This window comes from Pelobates fuscus, chromosome 8, assembly GCF_036172605.1.
Source record: "Pelobates fuscus isolate aPelFus1 chromosome 8, aPelFus1.pri, whole genome shotgun sequence".
In the NCBI taxonomy this organism is placed as follows: Eukaryota; Metazoa; Chordata; class Amphibia; order Anura; family Pelobatidae; genus Pelobates; species Pelobates fuscus.
The window spans coordinates 65675360-65701415 of NC_086324.1; the positions used below are offsets into that span (position 1 = coordinate 65675360).

Below are 26056 nucleotides of genomic sequence, written 5' to 3' on the forward strand. Positions count from 1 at the left end.
GCCTATATATTAGGGGAGTGAGGGATGGGGGGGCAGCCTACATATTAGGGGAGTGAGGGATGGGGGCCTATATATTAGGGGAGTGAGGGATGGGGCAGCCTATATATTAGGAGAGTGAGGGATGGGGGGGCAGCCTATATATTAGGAGAGTGAGGGATGGGGGGCAGCCTATATATTAGGGGAGTGAGGGATGGGGGGGCAGCCTATATATTTGGGGAGTGAGGGATGGGGGGGCAGCTTATATATTAGGGGAGTAAGGCATAGGGGGCAGCCTATATATTAGGGGAGTAAGGCATTGGGGGGCAGCCTATATATTAGGGGAGTAAGGCATGGGGGGGCAGCCTATATATTAGGGGAGTAAGGCATGGGGGGCAGCCTATATATTAGGGGAGTAAGGCATGGGGGGCAGACTATATATTAGAGGGGTAAGGTATGGGGGCAGCCTATATATTAGGGGAGTAAGGCATGGGGGGCAGCCTATATATTAGGGGAGTAAGGCATGGGGGGCCGCCTATATATTAGGGGAGTAAGGCATGGGGGGCAGCCTATATATTAGAGGGGTAAGGCATGGGGGCAGCCTATATATTAGGGGAGTAAGGCATGGGGGGCAGCCTATATATTAGGGGAGTGAGGGATGGGGGGGCAGCCTATATATTAGGGGAGTGAGGGATGGGGGGGGAGCCTATATATTAGGAGAGTGAGGGATGGGGGGCAGCCTATATATTAGGGGAGTGAGGGATGGGGGGGCAGCCTATATATTAGGAGAGTGATGGATGGGGGGGCAGCCTATAGATTAGGGGAGTGAGGGATGGGGGGCAGCCTATATATTAGGGGAGTGAGGGATGGGGGGCAACCTATATATTAGGGGAGTAATGCATGGGGTGCAGCCTATAGATTAGGGGAGTGAGGCATGGGGGCAGCCTAAAGATTAGGCAAGGGAGGCATGGGGGCAGCCTAAAGATTAGGCAAGTGAGGCATGGGGGGGGGCAGCCTATAGATTAGGCAAGTGAGGCATGGGGGGGGGTCTCAATGAAGAGTCAGCAAGGAGCAGGGGCAGCAAGGAGCAGGAAGGGTATGCAAGGGGCAGGAAGGGTCTGCAAGGAGCAGAAAGGGACAGAAGGAGCACAACGGTAAAGGAGCAGAAAGAATCAGAAGGCGCACAAAGGTAAAGTTGAAGAAGGAGCAGAAAGGGACAGCAAGGAGCACAAAGCTAAAGTAGGAGAAGGAGCAGAAAGGGTCTGCAAGGAGCAGAAAGCTAAAGTAGTAAAAGGAGCAGAATGGGTCTGCATAGAGCAGAAAGGAATCAGAATGAGAAAGGAGCAGAAGGGCGCAAAATAAGCAGAAAGAAGCAGAAAGGTAAAGGAGCAGAAGGAGACAAATATAGAAGACAGTGTCAGAAGAAAAAGAAGACTGTCAAATGAAGGAGAAGAAAAGGAGATTGGAGTAGGAAGGACAAATGAAGTGAACCCCACTTTATTCTGGACACCACATCATAAGGCTTTGGTATCTGGACCTGGCAGGGAAACTCTGGACCTTCTCATCTCCCCCGGTAAAAAAAAATATCAGTGTTAATGTGTTCACTTTTATTTACTGAGTGTCAGGAAGCACAGAGTGCCGCTGGGTAGGGGTGTTGCTGTTGGCTAGAGCGGTCATAAAAAAGTAAAAAAAAATTATGAACCGGGAACTAGCGATTGGCTTAGAGCGTCAACTGACAACTCTAGCCAATCAGCGGCACCCATGCCTGACGTCAATCTGCACTTCCTGACACTCCGTTTCAGATGCCGAATACCACTGAGGGACCTGGAGCTGGAGGAAGCCTTTGGGGTTAAACCATTTGAGAGCGGTTTAACCCCTTAAAGGAAAGAGCACCCAGGGGCTTCCTGGCATCATAGCATTTTCATTTAGATGAAGTTATGGTGACCAGAATGTTCCTTTAAATTGCTTAAAGGAACACTATAGTGTCAGGAATACAAACATGTATTCCTGACACCATAGTTGTGAAAACGCTATTCACCCTGGCTTTATGTGATAATCACTATGCTCCTCCCCTTCCTGACACTGTCAAAAAGGGGCCAAGCATAGATGTCATTACAATTATGCCCCCCCCCCCCCCCCCCCGGAAAAATTCCTGCGGATGCCCATGATAACAATAAACATTTTTTTATTAAATAAAATTTGTCCTTTAGGTAACAAGTTCTAAAGAAAGTAACTTAATATTTTTTGGGGGAAAGCTGAAGAGAGTATATTCATTTTCTATTATTAATAGAATACTGTGATAACAGAAACAACTATTAATGAGATACTTGTCTGTCCAGTGCAACAGGTTGTATGATATTCTCTTTGAGGGAGATATAACTTCAAAATGTATTCCTTACCACTAACACTTCTATTCACAGCATACAAATTCTGATGCCTGGCTTCACAAGAAAGTAAAAGTTCTTCACGTATATTGCTACAGGAAAATGGTTTATTTATAGTAATCTTGGGCAACAACAAGACAATTGGTTGTTTCTAAGGGGTTGGATTGTTAAATTACCTCCTTAATATGCCAAGTATGGCTTTGTGTGTATATAAGCATTACATTCCTTATATACATTGAGGCCCTGGGGAGATAGCGCAGCTAAGCGGACAAGGGCACATGTAGGAGTGTGGGGATAGATGCATGGGATTGGTTGGGAAGAGTCTGTGGGTGTGATTATGTTCTGTGTAAGACAGTGTGGGGGAGGTCTTACCTCAGTGCCACTTGGGATTCGGGCCAGCAAACAGCTTCCCTCCCGCCCACCCTATAGTATATTTTGTCGCAGCTAGCCGGGGGTATGTCCTTGCCAATTGAGTTTGAGGTTACGTTTAAGTATATGGAATGAGATGAACAAGTTTTTAAGGTCTCAAACCTCCCCTGCTCCAAAGGTTAAACTTTAGGTTGCCTGAGGTCTCGTGCCCATCGAGCGTGGATAAGGTCTGCTGATGGCAGGCATTGGAAGGATTTTTTATGACGAGGGGGGAGGTGAGAGGGAGTGGTGATTAGGAACCACTCCATGTTTTTATTGGCAAGGACGGTTGGGTCACTGTATAACACTATGGGTGGAGTTATATATGTATATATGTTAATTTATGCTTATTTATGTCTAATGTTTTGGTTACAGAAAAGAAGAGATTTAATAAACAAAGTTATGGATGTGTTTTGCAGTAATTTAGTTGTGATAATAAATGCTGTGGCCTGTTTCATCCATACTAAGTGGTCTGTCGTTACTGGGGGGTTTAATGGGGTTAGATTTTGTTCTAGGCTGCATCGCGATTCCCCACTACGTACATACATGAAAGAGGAATTACTAGCAAATGTGCAGAGGAAAAAAAAAAGTATGCTTAGAAAAAATACCACCCTAACCAAGTGTCAATCAACAGACCACTGACTGACATAAGGACCAAGAGAACCTCCTTACAGGTGGTTCTCTTGCTCTCCGGCACAGCAGTTAAAGACATATCACCCTGTATTGGAAATGAAGGCGCTATTGTGGCATTGTAGGAGAGGATGATCCCACCATGGAAAGCATTGATATGCAATCTTGGAAAGTGCAATTTAGGGGACCTTTACAACATCCTGCACACTCTGCATTCACATTGTTCAATTCTCTGCCGTTTAGGAGTTAAATCACTCTGTTCATTCAGCCCTAGCCATATCTACAGTAAGTAGCCTGTCTAACACAGAAAATATATTTTGTGGCATAGACTTGTAATTACTGTTTCTCTCAATGGGCAGCCAAAAGTATAGGATATCAAGAAGATAATTACCATGTCGTAAAGGAAGTGTATCACCCAGTAGCAGACCTCACCAACACCAGCAATATGCTGCAGCCTCTTTGCTCCAGTGTTATGTTCTTTGACAGTGTAGGTGACAAAACTTGAAGTAGTGATCGAGTAACCAACCAATATAGAAAGAGCTAACAAAGTATTGACTAGAGTCGCAATCCTAGAAAAACAATGAGAATATATTTCACAAATAGCATGCTTTCGCTGAGAAACCAAAAGCCTTAGAATTATTGCTTAGTCAGAAGAACGACTACATATCTGTGAAATAATAAAAATAAATAAGGCTACCCAGGAAACTGTAGAGGTAAAAACAACTTCTGTATTAGTGCAGCACGTCTCATAGATTAAGAGTGTGACCATAATAAGAAGAACTGTATTAAGGCTCAACAAAAGAAATCTTTGTAGAAAGGTAAATCCTTGAGAAGCACAGAAACATGTCAATATATATAGTGCTAAACACATTTTCTTTGCTTCCTGTGCATGACAAGGAATAAGGTGGAAAGGTTAGGAGGACAACAACTCACAAACAAACCACAAACTTGCTATATTTCTGAAAGATTATATTAAGACTGGCTCACAATAAGTAGGGATCATTCCTATACCATGCCACATGGAAGGCATATGTAATTAAATATATAACTGTGATATATCTTGGCTTTATTTATATACTTTAATGTAAATATGCATTACAGTAATATACATGAAATGTTTTTGCAAAGAGAATAATCTGTAATTCACTTCTTTATGGCTGCCCTATTAACCAAAAACAATCTAGTTGCTGGAAGATTCCTGGAAGATTCCTGCTGTCTAATTTGCTAAGAATTGCATTTAACTAAACTCCAACGTTTGCATTTCTGGGAGTTGGTTAGTAACAAAAGTTGGATGTTGACTTTGGGAAAAGAAATGGCAGATTCACAGCTTAGAACTGTACTCTTTGATATGGTTTATAGTGCAAAACAAGAGGATATACTCACCAAGAGATTCACTTTAAGAAACAGATACAAAACAGATAGCATGTGTTATATTTAAACTGAGTAAGTAATTAAACTAAATTAGCAGTTTATTTAACTCGTTTTACTTCTATGAAATTATTGCTCTGTTTAAGGTTGGACTGGTGATTTTGGAAAGTGGATGTGAACTAAGTTTAATGAAAATATTATTATCCAAATGGGATTGAGCAAAAAATGAGTTATCTATCTACCCCTATCTAATATACTTACTCTATCCATCCATCCATCTATCTATCTATCTATCTATCTATCTATCTATCTATCTATCTATCTATCTATCTATCTATCTATCTATCCTTCTATCCATCTATCTTATGAACACATTTCTAATTAATTTAATCTACATGGTTTCAACTATTAATGATTTTTATTTGTTGGATAACAATGTGTTTTGTTTTTTTCAACAATGGAATTTTGTTTTAATAATTTATAGAACACAATTGGAATTTTTAATTATCACAATTTCAGTCACATAATTAATGATCTTACATGCTTGCCTGTGGCACAGGTTCATTAAGTGGTTTATTGGAGACAAAAATACCTAAAGAAATAAAATAGTGTTATTGTATCTCTACGTTTGAAAGCATAATATATATTACAAAAGATGATATTTCATTTAACATTGAACTAGTGTACTCCCAGTGTAACAGTTTTCTTTTAAATAGTATTGGTAGAAACTCTTTCAGTTGCAAAATGGTTAAAGTAAAATAAGACAGAATAAAAGGAAGAATATAAAATAAGGATATTTTCTGAGCTGATCTAGGTACTGTATGCTACCTTTGTTCTGTATGTTGTGGACTCAGCTTAAGTCCTGTTGCTGTGGCATAGTTGCCAACTACAGTTATAACACTGCAAAGTGACAGATAGGAAATCCACTTTATATGACTTTATGATTTTTATTATTTTAAAAGAAGTCCAAGTATAACATTGAAAACAGGATTTAATTCCCTTTCAAATCTCTAAAGCTCCAGTCCACTTTTATCTGGCAATTTCAAACCACCTTAAAAATTAAACCGCTTCTGCTTGGAGGGATTTGTGATACATTGTATTTCAGAGCAGTTTATCTCCACTCAGTCACCACTGACAGTTTTCCCAGTGGGATCCTAGACCAGGGGTAGGCAACCTTTTAGTTTTTGTGATTGTGATGTCCCGTAGCGCGCTGTCCTATTTTTTTTAAATTGAGGTGTGTATGCTGACGTATTCTGCTTGTGTTATTTTTACTGTAATTGCTTTGTATCATTGTATATATGCGTATATGCAGGGCCGTCTTTAATATTGACTGGACCCTGGGAAAAGCATTTGCTTGGGGCCCCCTGGACCCTGTCCCCCCTCCCAGGTGTGCAATCACGTCCTCCACCCCAACGCTGAAACACACAGACACGCTGACACACACAGACATACTAACACACACACACAGGTATGCTGACACTCACACACAGATATGCTGACACACACACTGACAGACATACTGACAGACACAGACATACTGACACACACAGATAGAAATACTGACACACACAGATATAATGACACACACACACAAGCATACTAACACACACAAAATTTACACTTTTAAACCCACCCTCCAGTTTCCTACCTTTCCTGCTGGTGGCTGAAGGTGTTGGGAGTTGGGGTCTGGCTCTCTCGGCCAGCCCCCCTTCCACTCTGCCTACTCTTCTTTCCCGCGCGCTCCTCTCTTTGTGGGAGGAAGTGATGCACGGCCGTCCCTTCCTCCCAGCCTGCTGCCGAAAAGCAAGGGGCCCACTCGCGCTGTTAAAGCGCCTCAGCGCGCGACTAGACCTCTGCTGACAGAAGCCCACCGGGTGGCCCTTTGTGCATGGGCCAGCCGGTGGGCCTCCTTAGTGTGCGGATTACCGGCCGGGGGGTGAAAAATAGTTGAGGCCAGCGGGGCTCACGGTGCAGCTACCCCGTTTGCCCCGTGTTAAAGACGGCCCTTCGTATATGAGCTATTATATTGTATATGTTCATGAGTAGTTTATGGTATTGTGTATGATACATATGAATGTAAGCTGTGTATGGGGGCTGCTTGTGGAATTGTGTGTGTGGATGGATATGTCACATCCACTTTGGTGGAGTCGTGGGGTTGTGTGCATGTATGTGGATTGTTAGTGGTGTTGCGTTTGTTCGGATTGTGTGTGGGCTGTCTGTTTTATTTGTATGGTGGGAAGGGTTATTCTGCATTTCTGTGTATATATCTAGCAGTGTGGGTGACTTCCTTGGGTTCCAGTGGGGACCAGGCCGGCCAGGTACATGTCAAAGACAGGAGCTGCAACTGTGTGCTGCTCTACTACTGTGTGGTTTCCCATTCACTAGTGCTGAGAGGAAGTGATCTGAGATCACTTCTTCTACGTGCTGCAATGCATAAATTGATCCACCTTTTTGGATTAGCAGATATCTGAAGTTTTACTGGGACTCCTGATAGGCCAGAACCTGTTTGGCTCTAGCAGCCTTGAGTGCCGTGCAAAACATCTCGAGTGCCGTAGGTTGCCTACCCCTGTCCTAGACTATACTAGCAGCTACAAGGTGAGTGACAAAATGTACAGTCAGGGTGGAAGTCTAGGGTAAACTGTACTGTGTAACATGGGTCTGCTGGCATATGAATCATTTTCCATATTAAGGAATGCCTCTACAGAGACCAGCACAAGCTCAGATGTATTTTTTGCAAACATGTCAGGAAGCAGAGCTGCCAATGTGAAATGCTCATTTCCAAGTTTTTAGTCTAGAGTTCTTCAAAGCAGTAAAGCATTAACACTGCTTACAGGGACTGCTTACAGGGCATGAAAAACACACTGTGCTAGAAGAGAATGAGCAACCAATGAATACATAGGTCAACTAAAACAGTGCTCTCCATTTAAAGGTAATTCACAAGGGACTTTTTCATCCAAAAAACATGTGGAGAGAAAGCTTCAGGTACATATAACTGTAAGCTATATTTTGCATTTATGAAACTGGCAGCAAATGTATATATTTAAAGATATACTTATTTGAAGATCAGAAAGCATAATTTTATGAATATTAAATGTGCACAGGTAGTCAGAGGAAAACGAGAGGACATTGAGTTGCACAGAATAGAATGTAGCCAACCTTGCGGTTATCCAGGTTTAAAATGTTTCCCTCAACACTGAAGAACAGTATTTAACAAACAGCATGTGATGTGTTTAAGGTTCAGATAAACAAATGCACCTACCTTCCTACATCCTACAGAAATACCCTTAGCTGCAATGGCACAAGTGCAGGAGTAGTTAGGAAACTGACTCAAGGGAATCTTCCTAGCTATCAGTAGGAGAAGCTAACAGCTACAGTCATGATGGATGGTGGTATAATTAAGCTGTAATGTCAATGGGATTGAATGCAGGACCTGCATTATGGCATCTATCTGAAAGATATATGCAGGCTTAAATCTAATGTGTTTATGGAAAATAAGCTGTGTCTATTAGAGTTGAGCGAACCCAGACCCGAACAGGGACATATCAGTGTATGTTCGGGTTGGAGTTCGGTGTTCGGCGATTTAATGACGCATTTTGAAAGGCTGCAGGGCAGCCAATCAACAAGCGTTTGATTTGTGTGCACTTAGAAGCCATCACAGCCATGCCTACTAAGGGAATGGCTGTGATTGGCCAGTGCAGCATGTGACCCAGCCTCTATATAAGCTGGTTACTTAGTTTGCCCCTACTCGCTATACCGCGAGTAGGGGCATGTCTATTAAACAGTGAGCAGTGAGCTCACAGCGTAGGAAAGATCTTTGGAATTTTCCCACGCTGTGTAATTTGACTCATAACACTCTGATTGGTTACTTAATCCACCAATCAGAGTGTTATGAGTCAAATTACACAGCGTGGGAAAATTCCAAAGAACTTTCCCACACTGTGTAAAATGACACAGAGAAATCTGATTGGTGGATTTCAAGCCAACCAATCAGAGTGCTGTGACAGGTAAATGTAGAAACTTACCTGTCAGTCTCTTCATATACCTGTCAGAGCACTCTGATAAACCCACCAATCAGAGTGCTCTGAGCCTAATTGCAGGGCGGGGCAAGGCTTTATAAGCCTTCCTCCGCCCTGCAGAGCTCAGTCCATGGGTGAAAATTGATTTTTTTATTTTTGCGCTCGTTTTGTTTTTTTTTTTTAAGTGCGTCGGTTATTATGGATTTTTATTTGGCCTTTTTTGGGGCTGAAAAAAGAAGAGTTTAGAAGAAAGAAGACATCAAATGGTAAGTCTATTTTTTTTTTTACAGGTATTTAGATAAGGATCCCCCCTCATTATTTTTAGGATGAGGGAGGTAGGAAGGGGTTATCTTTTTGGGGGGAGAGGGGTGACTAGGGGTTTGGGGACCCCTAGTCACCTGGGGGGGTTACATTTTTATTTAGGGCCCCCACCCTCCACTCAGGGGTGGGGGCCGAGGGGGGAGGACAGGAGTCCCCCTGTTCATTCTTATTTATGGCCCCCACCGCTTAGGGGTGGGGACCGGGGGGGGAGGACAGTAGGTCCCCCCCTTATTGTTATTTAGGGCCCTCACCCGTCACACAGGGGTGGGGGCAATTCATTTTTTTCGGTATAGCGAGTAGGGGCTGAATTTACTAGTACTAAGTAATCTTTGCTTAGTATTAGTAAATTTGGCTGAAAGACCAATTTAGGTCTTTTAGCCTTTTGGTAGATAGCTCCCTAATACCGTGGGTATTAGGGAGTTATCTACTAAGTGACTGCTTATTTTATGTCTTTTATGTTATTTTAAGTGATTTCCCTATCCACATTTGTTTGCAGGGCACCTGTCCTACTCGTATCCCCATTTTTCTTCCTTTTGCAGCCCTCTAGCCCTTTCCAGGACTTTTTTAGAGCCATTTTTGTGCCCAAAAGTTCGGGTCCCCACTGACTTCAATGGGGTTCGGGTTCAGGGTCAAGTTCAGGGTCAAGTACGATCCCGAACCCGGACTTTTTTCCGAAGTTCGGCCAAACCCGCCGGACCCCAACATCCAGGTGTCCGCTCAACTCTACTGTCTAGATACCATCAAAATGCTTTATTTTCTCACTAAGAGAATCGCAAGTTACTCAAGAATTAATTCCACCTATTCTTGCTTAGATATGAAACTTTATCAAATATATATTGCGACTGTCCATTGCACAATGGGAGGTTAGATAATTCAGTGTCTACTTTTCAAATAGCAAGTTGATTATTTTTGTGCTATCATGGACATCTTTATGGGACAGTAAATGTTTATTTAAATATAGATTCAGAAAGAAAGAGGACTCATGCATTCTAACCATGCTTGGCTTATAAGAGTATTTATCTTACATGAGAAGTGGAAGACGGCTGTGTTAACGGCATGCAGTTCATTCCTATGAAACCTTTCCAAGTAATTTGATACAATCATACAATTTAAAAAACCTCCTCAAGCATCAAATGTACATTCAAAAGAGCTGCTGGCGCTGCATACTAAGTGTCCTTGCTTGTCCAAACCGAGAAACCCATCACTGCGTCATGTTTGGATAACATTGGGAAATCATTTTGACATATTCCTGTCCTTTCATAGTTTTTAATTTTTATATTTCATACTCTTTTTTTTCCTTACCATATTGGTTGGACACATTTTTTGGCAGGTTTGACCTAAGGAGAAAATTGTTGAAACTGTTGAGGAAAGCTGGGAGGCTGTGAGGACCCTCATTGTTATACCAGATCTAAAATAAACAAGAACACAATATTGAATGCACAGAGACAAATCTGAATATATATATATATATATATATATATATATATATATATATATATATATATATATATATATATATATATATATATATTCCTTCAGAAATTTTACATTTGAACATATTTATTGAAGTTAGGTTCACAACAAATAAACGTTGCCTCATGTAAATTACCAGATAAAAAGTTCATCACAATATTTTTCAACAGTCCTCATCAATTTAGTCAATATTTATCAATATTCATCAGATATGTTCATGACTTTTTTTTACCGTAGTTAATGTCATATTTTCTGGTTGAGGAATGAAGCTTTTAGTTCTTGGAACTCCAAAGCTCCAGGCTCCATAACTGCAAAATAAGCATCAATGTATTTGTATTATTATTGATAAACTATTCACAACAAAGATTTAGAGATATATTTTTACTATTTGATGATGAAATCATGATGATTATACACTGTAGACAGACAGACAGTTAGATGGATAAACAGACAGTTAGATATGAAACACATTTCCCATGTTTCCACTAAGCTTAACAACTGGGAGACACACAAAATCAATGTATTGCTTGTGGTGGGTTGACCCGGGTTTGAGTCCACAGAATTAACATAGCAGGTATGGGGTTAGTACAGCAGGTGGAAGGTTAATACAGCAGGTGTGGCATTTATAAATATAGGTTGATGTAATACTCTAAATGTATTCAGAAATGTGGTTTAAAACCTGAGCATGTTTAGGGTTGGACATAGGGAGCGGTATAGGTAATACCCTTGGACTATACAGAATAACAATAAAAAGATTGCTTACATGGATTAAAATCATATTCTTTCAGTTGAAAAACCAATATTTCACTACATTATATGTGTACACACACACACACACACGTATACACACATATAAACATACATATATAGAAATCCAAAAGTCTCCAGTACTGAAAAGGCTACTGGTGCTTAATCTGGCATAAATTGCATACACGTTCAAAATGTAAATATCTTTTTCTGTATTTTCAGCAATTCTTCTGGTTAGTCAGTCAAAGCTCCCATAAGAAACGGCTGTAGTCATGAAGCTGATACCTCTTACCGTTTTTGGACAAATTCCAAAGTAGTGGCTAGCAGATAGTCCTCCATAACATGTTTAGAGACATTGTAAAGCATTTGTCCAGAGTAGGTCCTGCGGTGTGGGGGCACAGCATTAGGAACAGCACATACCTGCAGAACATAGAACGAAATTCTCAACCAAAAAAAAATATATATATATTTTGCCTACGGTGTAAAGAAGTACACAGAAGAAGTAAGTGTTCCCGGTATTGGAATCATATTTGAAGGTCATGCTACGTTTGTTATCTTTATGACACTGTGGACAGTTCCAGAAGTTATGACTTTTTCACTTTGTTCCTATCCAATGTATAATTTGCGCTTCTATTTATAATGTTTTTGTCATGTGTAATGTACTGTAATATAAATATACATCTTGTTATATTGGAACTGGGAGAATATTTAAGCTCTGACCTTTTAGGGTCTGCATATTTACCATGAATAGGAATCAAAAATGTGAATTTCAACTGTATTATCTCTAGATTTTGTGAGTATACTGGAATATTAAGAGCATACTATGAAAGTCTCTCTTTATATAATAAAATATTGGAAACATCAGTCTCTGATCCAAAAACTCTACATCCCTAGATTATGAGAGCACATTGGAATCGTTGCTGTGAAGTCCAACTGCCCTATTTTCCTAGATTCTGAGAGCATACTGGATTATTAGTGTGAACTCCAACTGAGCTTTGTCCCTAGATTCTGAGAGCATACTAGCCTGTGGTGGATGTAATATATTTAATTTGTCCTCATAATGCACGTGCATATACTTTAGGATATTCTCAATAACAGAGTAGACCAAAACAACATGGCTGCAAATTTCAACCTTGCTGAATTCATTTTTTTTTTCAAAACTATTGTTATTTTACAAGTCAGTTTTCACATTTTCACAACTTGTTTAATGAATAGACTTCAATTTCACTTAAATATGCTTATTTGCATTAATCAAAAGAAATTATCCCTAAACCCAGCGGTTCCCAAATTGTGTGCCGCGGTGCGGTGCTATGATAGCACTGTGAAACATTTCTGCTGAACAGGGGCCCAGTCGGGTGCCGTAGTTCTTTAAGACCGTGACCGGACCCCTGTAGTGTCAGCAGGATGGGAGAAAGTGACAGCTTGTCACTTCAACCCAGCTTTGTGCAGAGAGACAGAGGGAGAGGAGGCAGCATGCAAAGCATGAGGGGTGGGGAGGCGAGAGGAGAAGGAGCATGAAGAGCTGCTCCAGACCTCTCACTCCCACCAGTCAGCAGCAGGAAGAAATCTACAAGCAAGCCACCCTCTTGGACACAAGCTTACCTAACAGGAGGGTGGCTGTAGATATAAAATAATTAAAAATATATGCTTTTGTGTATATCAGATTGTGTGTGTGTGTGTGTGTGTATCTGTGTCGAGGTGTGTGTGTCATGGTGTGCATCTGTGTTTGTGTGTATATAGTCTGTGTGTATATATCAGTCTGTGTATCTGTGTTTTAGGGTGTGCATCTGTGTTAGTGTGCATCTGTTTGTCAGGGTGTGCATCTGTGTTTGTGTGTGTATATGTCAGTGTATGTATCTATGTGTCAGTATGTGCGCAAACATCTGTGTGCCAGGGTGTACATCTGTGTATATGTATGTGTATCTGTGTCTCAGTGTTTGCATCTGTGTATTATGGCGTGTGCATGTGCGTGCATGAGTGTTTGTGTGTATCAGGTGCGTGTATATCTGTGTCAGGTTGTGCGTTTGTGTGTGTGTGTGTGTGTATATGTTGGTATATGTGTTTGTCAAGGTGTGTGTATGTGTCTGTGTGTGTATCTGTGTGTTTATGTGTTGGTGTCAATATGAATTTCTGTGTATCTGTCAGTGTATTTATATGTTTCTATTTGTTAATGTTTATGCATATCTGTGTATGTATGTATGTGGCAGTGTCTGTGCATACATCCAAGTAGTCAAACACTAGCACAATATACAAACACACTCCTGCAATCTAACACAAATATTACATACAAACACACCCCTGCCATGAAACTCAAAATTATATACAAACACACCACTTCACTCAAACACCAATACTACACATAAATGTACATCCATATTTACAAGTGATCATTACATCCAAGCACACCTGCAATCAAGTGCAAACATTACATACAAACACACCTTTGTATTAAAACACTAAAATTAAATACAAGCAACCCTTCAATCAAACACCAACACTATACATTATACTATAGAGCCAGTATATGCCGTAGCACCATATAGATATAAAATGTAGAACTTTATTTTGACTTGGGAAAATATTTAAATATTAAGGACGCATTGAACCTGAAAAGTTTGTGAACCATTGCCTAAACCTAAACTTTTGAATTGTAATCTTAATCCTAATCTCTACAGACCAGTTCCATCCCTGGTCTATAACCAACGCAAAACTCTGAATCTTGACACTATAATTGTTATTAATTATATAAGATAAGGTAAATAGCTGCAATAGTGCAGTAGTGCTCATATATGAAGATGACAAAAAAGCTATAATAAATGGTAGAGTGCAAATGTTCCATTCCTGTTGGTGGGTGTTTATGCCATCCTAAAAATTGCATGCTACTTCCTGCACTTGTTTGAGCACCTTATTATTATTTTAATAATGAATTTTTTTTTTCAGTAAAGAAAAGTGCAAAACCATGAGAACACTTGATTTCTTTCTATTAATACTAATACTTATCATGTCAATGTTAGTTGGTCTTAGCAAAAAAAAAAAATATTTAAATGGAGCATACAACCAGTTTATTGCACCTGAAGATAAAATAACTTCAAATACAGGGTTGATTAAGGTTATACGTTAATTTATTCATACTTCTGAGTACACCAAACAAAGGCCTAAGAAAGTCTGCAAAGATCTCCTACTAGTATTCTCTTGGTTATCATGCATTATATTTGCACACAGTTCAACTTACCGAAACTCCACTTGCGCAGTTGCAGGTGCCATAGGTGAGTGACTGGTTGCCAGTTGAGTTCCATGACCCTAAACTGGATTCATTCAAGCATGCTCTAAAACAAGACAATACACATATTTTGCCACTTTCCTGCACTATGTTGAAATTGTGTTGTCGTGTTTTTCATTTAGATAGGCTGTGGTATTAGAAAAGGGGACAACATTTCATGCAAATACAGGCAGGGTCATGGACTACAGTGAGAACTGCCAGAAATTTTAAGTTTAAGGCCACATTTAAATCCAAAATAGTAAAACTGAAAGAGAATTTACTTTTTTTTTTTTTTTTTTAATTTGGATTTTTTTTTTTTTAAATTCACTTTTAACTCACTTTGAATACCCAGGAATCATATCAACCACTGACATTCTTGTGCTGTTTGGAATAAAGGGATTGAGTTGACATTTTCAGCCCACTTGTCAGCAATCAATGGGCGAATATTGGCTTCTGACAGAGAAGTGTTTTCCCCTGCAAGCTGGTAATCATTCTTATATATAAATGAATGTAAGGACCAAATTTCATTCTACAAAGTACATGAAAGTAAGATATGTATACTCTATTGTGGAAGTAAAGGGGGTAATATTCTAAACATGACTTATCTATACTCGAAGCTGTCCAAGTATGTCATGAGTGGGTACAATACTAGTTTGTATATGTAGCTCAAGGCATCATTGAAAATAATAAGACAATAAAAAGTAGTTATGTTATTCTCTCATAGGACTGAGACCAAAGATAGACTTTCATTGGCCAAATTCACCTTCTGTTTAGACAGAGATTGAGGTGAGTCAAAAAAGTGTCTTACTCACCCATCACTAATCAGGTAGATAACTAAATAAGAAAGCTATGTTTACTTAGCAGGGTTAATCCAACCTCTGGTGGCTGTCTTCCTGACAGCCGCTAGAGGCGCTTCTGCGACGCTGGATGAGAAAATGTCATCCAGCGCGCAGAATGTCCATAGGAAAGCATTGAGAAATGCTTCCCTATTGGCTGTTTGAATGCGCGCGCAGCTCTAGCCGCGCATGCGCATTCCGCTCCACTCGGGAGCCGACTTCAGAGTCAGAAGTCACCAGCGCCGAGGGAGCCCGGTGCTGGATTAAGGTAAGTAACTGAAGGGGTTTTAACCCCTTCAGCGCCAAGGGAGGGAGACTCTGAGGGTGGGGGTCCTAAGGATGATATAGTGATCCTTTAAATTAACTTAGAGCCCTAAACATAGACTGCGACCACTAATTGTGGACCCAGCTGATAGAGGGAACCACCAGAGGTCCAATGATATCTGGGGCTCCTTGGTATCAGCAGTGATTTAACCCTGACAGTACTTTTAATGCATGGCAATCTATACCATCAGATGGCATTAAGCCCTGCCCTGTATGATGGCATAGAGCAGCAATTAGTGGGCCCAGATTGGCAGATGAGCTATTTGCAGCATTCAAAAGTAGCGCTGCACATAGCTCTTTAAATAATTTTAAATATCCCAGCTGAGCAGTTATGATCAGCCATGGTGACTCTGGTTCAATCACACAGTACAGAGTACAGAACGCTTTGTACTATATAAAACAGGAAATTCTATTGAAGTAGGATTAGGGTGTGGGATTATGGAGTGTGATTAGGGCCAGGATTAGGAGTTGGATTATGGGTAGGATTATGAGTAAGATTACGGGTTGGATTTTGGGTTGGATTTGGGGTTGGATTAGGGATTAGATTATGGGTTGGATTTGGGGTTGGATTAAGGGTAGTGTTAGGGCTAGTATTATGAGTAGGCTTTGGTGCAAATGTATACATGTGGGTATCATTGTACTTGAGAACAGTAGCAGAATACAAATATGGGATGTTTACAGTAGTGGGAAACACGTGGTCTGTTTTCTCAAAATAAAACATGTGTGAAAAACACAAAAAAATTTAATCTTTTGAGGTTTGTGATAAAATGATTATGGACGTACTGTCTACAAATATACACATTTTTGTCCTATGCGACTCTTATTCCAATTTTTTTATTTTTTTTGCCTTAAAACAGTATTTTATTCCTTACATTTAATTTATAACTTCTAAACATTTATTGAAATCCTAGACATAGTGGGTATTTTAACAATCAGGAATAATTAGTGAATCTATTTTAAGTTTGTTAACTTTAGTTGCATTTGTTGTGTAGAAATTATTAAATGTAAAACTGAGAAAAAATGTGTTTTTTTTCTTCCATATTTTATATTATGTTATGTATAAACATAGGGTATCATAAGAAAGTCATATTCCTTCTTTAAAAAGGTACATACTATCTATGGGTGCACTTAAACAAAAATTGTAAAATTGTGATAGAATGAATGCATGGAAAAAGTGCTAAAAAGGCCTTGGTCACAAACGCGTCACATCTCATGACAGGTGCATAGTCGCCATATGGGCAGGGGGAGGGATATATAACTTGAACCCAACCCACCCAATAAGATACTGACACTTAGAGTTATGGGTCAAATTGTCAACAGCTTTATTGATAATAAAGATAACAATAATAATATATATATAAGGGTCATTACCTGCCACATCCCCCAATCTCGTATCATCTTTCCCATATTTACATCAAGGTAATGACCCACCACATAATACATTTCCAATATATAACAATCATATAATAACATATCAACATTGATCAATTTCACCTGGTAGGGGTATACCCAGATACCCCTACACCACCAAGATTCTGAGCCATCAATGGACTCTGAACACCACCGAGGTTATGAACCACCAACGGACTCGAAACCTATCAAAACATGTACAAACATTGTACCCTTTTAACCAATCAACTAACTAACCTTACTCCTCTCTTAACTAAGGCCCATTATCCTTAATATTCCTTACCCCACCCCGCCGCTGTGAACAAGCGGGGAAAAAATCTACAAAGGGAGGGAGGGATTCCCTAAGCTGTGCTTTCTCCGTGGGCTTCAATATAGCCTGGGTGCTTAAGATAGTAAGCTGGCACAATGTTTGTTTAAATTCTAATTGTTGATTACAGTACACAGAGAATGAGCTATTAATTATAAGTTAATGAAAGTACACATAATACACTTACATGTTGTTGTTCAGACAGTAGTTATCAATGCCTGGCGGAGAGTTCATTGCAGACATCAGATCCTCAGTTCTTTTATTATATAACCTTGAAAAATAAACTGTGATTTTTATGACAAAAACAAAAGTTATCCAATTTTACCATGACACTCCAGGCTTGTTCATGCATGCTGTGACGTCTACTGTGAAATGATATATGAGTGCGTGTGTGCTTGGGAGATCCTTGATTAATGTGCATGCATGAAACAGCATGATACTCAAGCACACAACATCATGAAGGGTTAAATAATATGCATTGTATGGTCTGTCTGTGTTCGAAAAGGGAATATGATTGCAAACTTGTTTGTGCAAGGCCTCTTTTTTTCTGTAAATTAAACTAAATAAAACTTAGTGTAACTTATTTGTATATCTTGTGAACCCATTGTTCACAAACTGCAGAGAATGTTGACATTTTATGAATAATTACAATACGATGTAAATTAAAATATAAAAAAATACTAGTTTTGTGTTGTTACCTATCAAGAATTTTAAATTTGATACAGATTCTTTAAAATGAAAATAAAATGGAGAAAAACAAGTAAAACATGTGTAAGCTGCCGTTATTCATGCCCACACTAAAGACTTAGCTGCCCTGATATGTGGGAAATCATTCATGTATCCTACACAGATGATTTGCGCATGCAAATTAACAGAGAGTTGAAGCTACTGGTTCATCGCGGTGGATTGAGGTACCGAGCCACTTCTATGGACAGTGACTGATACACAAGTGATTTCATCATCCATACCATCTCCAAGATAGGAGATTTAAGTTGTTGCTTCCACCAGGCATGTCTGGGCGCTTAAACAGTCCACTTATATTACTCAAAGCAAGTATCCTCTAGTCTAGTAGTTATTTTTTTAGCTCATCTGCTCAATTCACCAACTGCCTGTGCCACTCTAAGGAATTGTGGAATGCTTCACTTACTGTATATACCTATTGCTCCAGCATGTCTGGTGTCTGTGGTTTTTGGGCTCATCTTCTTGCTTTACCAACAGCCTGTGCCATTATAAGGAATTGCTTATTGCCCTGACCTGTATGGTATTTGTGGTCTCTGGACTCTCTGCTTGCTTTACCAACAGCCTATGCAACTCTACGAAACCCACTTGCTGTGCATGCTTATCGCTTCCACCTGCCTAGTAATTGTGGTTTCTGGGATCATCTGGTTGCTTTACTAACTGCCTATACTACTCCAAGGAACTCACTTACTATGTATGCCTTTTGCTTCAACTTTTTTGCACTTATAGTTTCTGGGCTCACCTGCTTGCTTTACTACCAACCTGTACCATTCTAAGGAACTGTGGAATGCCAATTGCTTCAACCTACCTGATAGTTGTGGTTGCTGGGCTCTAACTTCACTTGCTGTATATGCCTATTACTTTAACCTGCATGGTATATGTGCTGGTTTTTTTTTCTCACTTGGACTTTCTTATTTTCCTCATCACATATTGTCACTCTGATCACAAACACTAGGAAGCCCGAAGCAGATACTGTGCACTTACTGTGCTGCTTGATATACTCTATTTCTATCTCCATATCTGCGTGACTCAAATTCCTCCAATGACTCATAAGCCTTACATAGACCAACTTCTCTCTGAAGTCTGGCTTTTCCTTTCATGCCCCTCACCCCCCCCTTTTGTACCCCTATCATGGACATATTTATTGACAAAACTGCTTCAAAACCAGCACAAGGTAAACCATATAGACCGGCAAAGACGCTGCATCTTAAAGAACCTACACTGCCCTCTACTCCTTGCTTCTCCCCTATGGACTCAGATGCAGAGGAGTGTCCATTCCAGCAGCTCACCAAAGTTACTTAATTTCACAAAAAGATTCTGAAACTGAAAGTCTCCTACCTCCTCCAACCCGTCTTCGAATCCCACTTCAAGGACAACAAGGAGTCCATCGATAGCACACTGCATGTTCTTCAAATTCCTTTTTTCAACTCATGTGATTTGAAACAAGGCAGAGTACCACGGAGGATGAGTTACACCAACTACAATTCACAATTCAACCACAACATACTACATTGACCGCTCTGAAAGACAACATTAGATGACCTAGAGAACAGGAGTGGGAGAAACAACCTTGCTGACATTATTTCCACTCTTCAGACCTGCTTTGGACACTTGATAGTTTGCTATTCTTCAGACACTCCTCCTGTCACTGAAAGAGCACACAGGCTTGACCCAGACAAACCCAGCAAAGACCACAACCAATCATAGCGAAATTCCTCAACCTTTATGGCACAGTTTGTATATTAACAGCCTTCAAAGCCTAACATACCAGGGAAACAGATTATTGATATTTAAAGATTACTCAGCGCAAGTCACTGAACAGCGAAAGGCATTTGCACCTATCTGCTCAGAGCAATACATTTTGCCCTTCTTTATCCTGCTTCCCTTGTCCTACAAATTGGTAATCGCACCCTCTGCACCTCTTTGGTTGCTGAGGCCTCCAAGCTCCTTCACGATGTCATGCTGGACTAGGAAAAAGATTTGCCCTGCTCATCAGCTCGTTCCTCACCTATTTGTGAGGAGCAGTAATGCCATCATTCTCACATTCTTTTTTTCCCACCATTGCACATAGCTTGGGCCACTAGGCCCCGTTCATGCCAGACTCGCTGTAAACCCCATTCACTCCACCCCTGGGACTTGTCCATCTTCTCGGGCTAGGACAGATAGAGCCCCAAACCTATGCATTCTCATGCATTATACTATGCTCCACAACAAGAATGTCTCAATCAACATAAATTATTCCTGCTCCATCTCAAGTTCCTTTCGTGGAATGTAAAAAGTGCAAACGCACCAATCAAACAAAAGAAATAACTCACCTACTTAACCAAACGCCAAGCCCAGATTATACTTTTGCTCGAAACCCACTGGTCACACTCTGACACCACTCAATTCAAGACCCCTTGGATTCAATCCTGTATAGCTGCTAAATACAACTTCAAGTCCATAGTAGCGATCCTCTTACATTCTAACTTACAATATGTAATCTGCAGTTTCGACACGGATCCGAATGGATCCTGATCTACAGTCCAGTTAGGCTAACTTTATTGATAACTTTTCAAGGTGCCCTCGACAACTGGTATTCCTTTGAACCCCTGTATGGTTTCAATGGCTCTGAGTAAGGGGTCGGTAGCTAAATTAAATAACAGCAGTGAGAGCAGACAGCCCTGTTGCACACCTCTTTCTCTCGAGTGAAGTAGGGGAAAGTCAAGGCTATGACAGTGTCATACCTGGGGGTGCTGCATGGCAGCCATGAAGATCCCAGTCCCACGCTGCCCTCACTGGGGTGACCACCATGTTCCTGGATACCTCCAGCTGCAGTTCTCTCCACAGAACTGCAGACAGCTCTGCACTATCTGCAAGATTGCCAGATTTCCATTGCAACCTCACACCACCTAACGGCATCCTTTGAAATTAAAGGACCCTATGGGTGTTAAACTTTATACTCACCTTTTAGTGATGTCATATTTGTTGGACATCTTGCACAGGTCACACCCCTTTCTGTGTCCTGGTGCAGGGTGATGATGGTGTCCAATAGTATCCTTTCTAGACCTATATAAGTTCCCCCCTTGCTGGGAATCATTGCCCTGTCATGGTTCTTGTTACCCCGAAAGTGCGTTTATTATTATTCTGTTTTTCCTGTTTCGGTTTTGTATTTTGACTCTCTGTATCCCTTTGACCTTGGCTTGTATTGTCGTTCTCTGTATTCCTTGACCTAGGCATCCTTTTTTACTATGATTCTTGCCATTTTAGGCATATGCTAAGTCCGGCCACTCTAAGGTCCGGTATACGTAGCCTGTTCTTCCTTTTATTTTGGCTACCATCCTTCTCCCTGCATGTAGGGGTTACCCCAATCCTGACAGACAGGTCATACCATGACGGGTCTAAGATTAACTGGAATAATTTGTGCACCCTTCATTTGGTAAAAAGGCTCCACCTCACCATTGCCATGAGGACTGCCCTTGAAGTGGGACCAGCAGGCACTAAAATATCTGGAAGTTAAAATCCCGAAAAACATTGCTTATACAAAATTAATGTAACCCCCATCCTAACAAGAATCTAATCAGAGTTTGAACATTGGCATAGACTGCCCTTATTATATATAGGTAGGGCTAATCGAATCAAATTAATTTGTTTCCCTAAATTGTTATATCCCCTCCAGGTTATCCCTTTATGACTCTCAAAAAAGGTGAAGCCCTATTGAACAAGAAACATAGACCATTTCTCTGGCAGGGACACAAAGCATGCATTAGCCTTACAAAACTATACAAATATAAGGCCAATGGGGGGTTAAATCTACCAAATACTAAAGAATACAGTCTGACGTTGTCTGAACCTTTTTCATAGATCATACCGTTATCTCCCAGATGGCAGCTTGTTAACCTCCCCCCCCCCCAAGTACACCTATTTGGATTTGGAAACAAGCCCGATCAAAACTAGGAGCCAATCCCCTCCGTTTGTTCAGATATCACTCTTTCACAGCCCAGATTTTCCTACTGGTGATCACTACCTCTTCACGTTGTGGGCTGTTTGTGGGATTGTAACTCTCCGCTCCTTTGTTGATTACAGTGCTCAAAATGTTTTAATGCTTGCAGAACTCAAGGAGCGCTTCCCAGACCTTCCACTTGCGTGGTATGCTTACTTTCAGGTGTGACACTACTACTTAACTACTACACAGACTTTTATGACCACCGACTGGGAAAACCCATTGGATACAATGTTGTGCTCCTCTACCAAGGCTTCCTACTCAATCTTGAAGCTTTACATGCTTATACAATACATTCCATTCAATTCTATTTAAAATGTATTGGCTAGCAACCTTAACCAACAAGGTTGTTGACTTGGAGATCAGACAACCTTACTTTGGATGATTCCTTTGGATGATTCAAAGTTGAGAGGCAGCCTGAAGTACACGGCGTTGTTCTTGGCGAAGGTGGTGGCGAGTCATGACCCCTTACAAAACATAACTCGCTAATTTTGCAGTGTTCTCAAATCTAGACATATCCCATACTAGAGTGGCAGATCGACCTTTAGTTTATTTTGGTTCAATAGTCCTTAGTTTCTTCTAGTACATTATCCCAGTTCTCTACACTAAGTGTAGTTTTGCAAAGTATTGGCTCTTCATTCTATTATCTGCTGGGTTGTCTGCTTTCAGTTGGCCCTGGTGGACTCAGGGTATTACATTGCAAATTGTGTCCAAGCTCCTTTCACAGTGCACCTGCGTCTCCTCCATTATCAAGTGACGGAGTTGAGTACCTTCTCTCCTGTTCGCATATCATACTACCAGCCGATGGATTTAGATGTTTTCATATGACCGCTATGGGTTACAGTGCTGCTTTGCTGGGAAGCCTCTAACAGTAGATGATGTCACAGTTCCTTACCAAGGTGTTTTGGGGAAGTCATTATATCCCTCCCTCATGGCTCATGGGAACATTTCTCTGTCTCCAACATCCTCTCACTGTGCAACTCCTTTGCTCTATCTATAATAATTTTGATGGGATTTGTCCCTCCTTTGTGATGCGTGGTGCAAGGTTGTGTGGACGACTTTTGTAGCATGGTAGTGACCACACAGAGTATGCATTGCTAAAGAATTAGTAGGATTAGGCGTTTGAGATATCTTTACCTTTTCCTTTACTGTCTTTAGTTTACTATGTTCTGTTGCTTGTGTTAAATAAGAAAAAAGTAAATGTCCAATTTGTCAGGTACCCCATCGACATTGTTGTTGTCATTTACCTGACTCTTTTGATTAATATTACAATTTATGTCATGTCGATTCTATCTTGCATTTACAATAAAAAAATTTTTTTGAAAAACAAAAAACATGACAGTGCCATTATTCGCAGTAAAGTCATAGCTGAACATATTTAATATCAAATCCTTCAGAGGTGTAGGAGGAGCTGTAAGCATTGCTTAAGTCCGAGTTTTATATTGTTCACATAATTTTATGATATTCCTACCTCTACCACCCTTTTGATCCTAGTTGCTTAATGACCAGTCCTCTAATGATACTCTATTCTGCATCAATTGCATTAAGTACATCATAGACTTGGGTTATCCTACAATGATACGCTGCAAGTTAGCGACACCAATGTAGCCTAGTTTATATTGTAACTTTTCATGTATATATCACTATAAATGCTACTACAAAAAAAAAAAAAAAACAACACATCAAGAATTGTACAAAAATGCACCAATTTTGCAAATCGACACATAACCATATATGATACTACTGTATGTAGCATTATGGTGGCAATTGAGATAGTATTTTCAGTTTACTACTAATATATATTTTAAGGGAAATCTTTGCATTCCAGACTTTTTGAATTTCTGCAATTTTTTTTAAATGTATTTTATTATCTTGGTATAGAGTCTATATTGGGTAGAATTTATATCTCTAGATTGTCCTTTCTATATATTCATTTTATTTAACTTACCCAAATGGCACTGATTGATCGGTAGTGCCATACAGATTAGGTGATAATTCGAGTTCTGGGTAACTTGAATTACTTGAAGAAAGGGTTCCCACACCCATTGCAATAATGACAAATAACACAGGAAGAAAGACTTGAGAAATTAGACCCTTCCAGTTTCGTTTAGAGTTGTGCAACCTCTTAATAAATATAGCCAAACATTTCTTGAAAATAAGAGTCAAGCCACTGACATTTGGCACATTAGTTAGTGCTTGGTCTGTAATGAAAAAATAAAAAGCAAAGTAAAAGATGGGGAGAGATATTCATTTGATAACATATGAAACAACCAATGGAAACAAGTTATTCCTACTAAACACATTCTGTTCCCAAAACTTGCCCCATTAAAGCTGAGTTTATGTACAAATTACATGAATATTTAAAGGAACACTACATCATTAGGAATACAAACATATTCCTCATGCCAAAGTGTTCTACTCCCTATTTAGATTCAGGGCCCCTACTAAAAGAGATATAAATAAAGGGAAAAATGGGGTTTAGTTATCTAATTTCCAGGACCAAGACTCACTCTGTGCAGCCCTCAGCTTGGTCTCCAGTGATGTTGTCCCGCAGTCAGTATCCTATTCTTCTTGTCACCCAATCCAATGATTCTCTGAGAGAAGCATTGGGGTCGACAAACCTATGCGCAGTGAGCACCACATTAATCCACTAAAATGCTAATTTCCTATGAAAAGCATTTGAGGACATTCAGTGTTGTCATGCACTAGAGGTGTGTTTTACAAAATGACACTGTTTAACATTACAAGACTGAAACAACAGGGTCACTGGAGCCAGATCAGTTCTGGTTGCCTGTAAAGATTCCTTAAGGATCTGTAGGACATATTAAAATGGTGATGAGCTTCCTTAGAGTTAGACATGAATTCTTAAAGGATAACTCCAACCAAACCGTTTTTTTGTTTTTGTTTTGTTTTTTAATTAAAACACTTTTCTGGTTGCAGTAACTTTGCTAGCACAGCCTTCTTAAGAAAAAAATAACATATTCTGCCTCAAGGCTCTTGTTCCTGGCCTGCTAATGATGCTGTTGCACATTTGTGAAGTGGCAATAAAGTGTTTTTGTTTTGTTTTTACCATGAGTCTGTGAATCAACACAAATTAAACTTACAAGCCATTTATAGGAATAAGGGACATTTGTGTCAGGCAAGAACAGGGTAATACCTTTTGCACAGGTCCTGCAATTTATAAGTGGCTGGGATTAGGGCCGTGAGATCAGTGCAATAGAAGGGCTCTTCTACATAATGACTTGATATTAGAGGACGCTGACTGGTCAGATCTAGCTATTTTAAGATTGACTGATTATATATTAACAGGGCTTTTTGCAAAAGTGAGATTTGCCAGGAATTCAAAGTGAATTTCAAAATGCATGCCAAAATTGCAGAATTATAAAAAGTAAATTCTGTTCTCAGTTTGGCTATTTTGGCCTTAAACTTGAACTCACTTGGAATGCACTCTATATTCCCATCAGTTTGAACGTTAGTTAATAACCTGCTAAGATTTTGTTTGTGTAGAATATAGACGTTATGAACCTACCATTGCTGTCTTCAGAATTGTGGCTAGATGAAGAGGACTCTACAATCATAAGAGTGTCCGTAGTTGCTATTGGCAAAACCAACTGTGCATTAGATGAGGTGATGCCACCCTGCTCATCATTGGGAACACCATCCATCAGTTTGAAAAACACCTGCATGACAATATTTGCAATTCACTTAGTGCTAAAGAAATGCTACACACAGAAGGCATTATATTTGGCCATCCGATGCACCCTTCCACAAAGCAGTTTCAACATTACATTTCCTCATGCCTACAGTTGTATTTGCTACAAGTTAAAACAGTTTATTGTTTTTGAGCTGTGATAATAATGAGAGTTCTGATTGTTTA

At 40.0% G+C, this 26056-nt stretch overlaps 1 protein-coding gene across 1 annotated transcript in view; it reads right to left on the reverse strand.

Annotated features, from left to right (window-relative positions):
* ABCA12 (ATP binding cassette subfamily A member 12) overlaps nt 1–26056 on the reverse strand; it is a 154841-nt gene that overhangs the window by 77600 nt on the left and 51185 nt on the right. The window contains exons 13-21 of the mRNA XM_063429419.1: nt 25709–25859; nt 24128–24380; nt 17647–17730; nt 14556–14649; nt 11616–11743; nt 10809–10884; nt 10406–10511; nt 5307–5358; nt 3790–3967 (exon numbers count right to left, since the gene is read on the reverse strand). Of these exons, the coding sequence (XP_063285489.1) occupies nt 3790–3967; nt 5307–5358; nt 10406–10511; nt 10809–10884; nt 11616–11743; nt 14556–14649; nt 17647–17730; nt 24128–24380; nt 25709–25859 (1122 nt within the window). The remainder of the gene's footprint in view (nt 1–3789; nt 3968–5306; nt 5359–10405; nt 10512–10808; nt 10885–11615; nt 11744–14555; nt 14650–17646; nt 17731–24127; nt 24381–25708; nt 25860–26056) is intronic.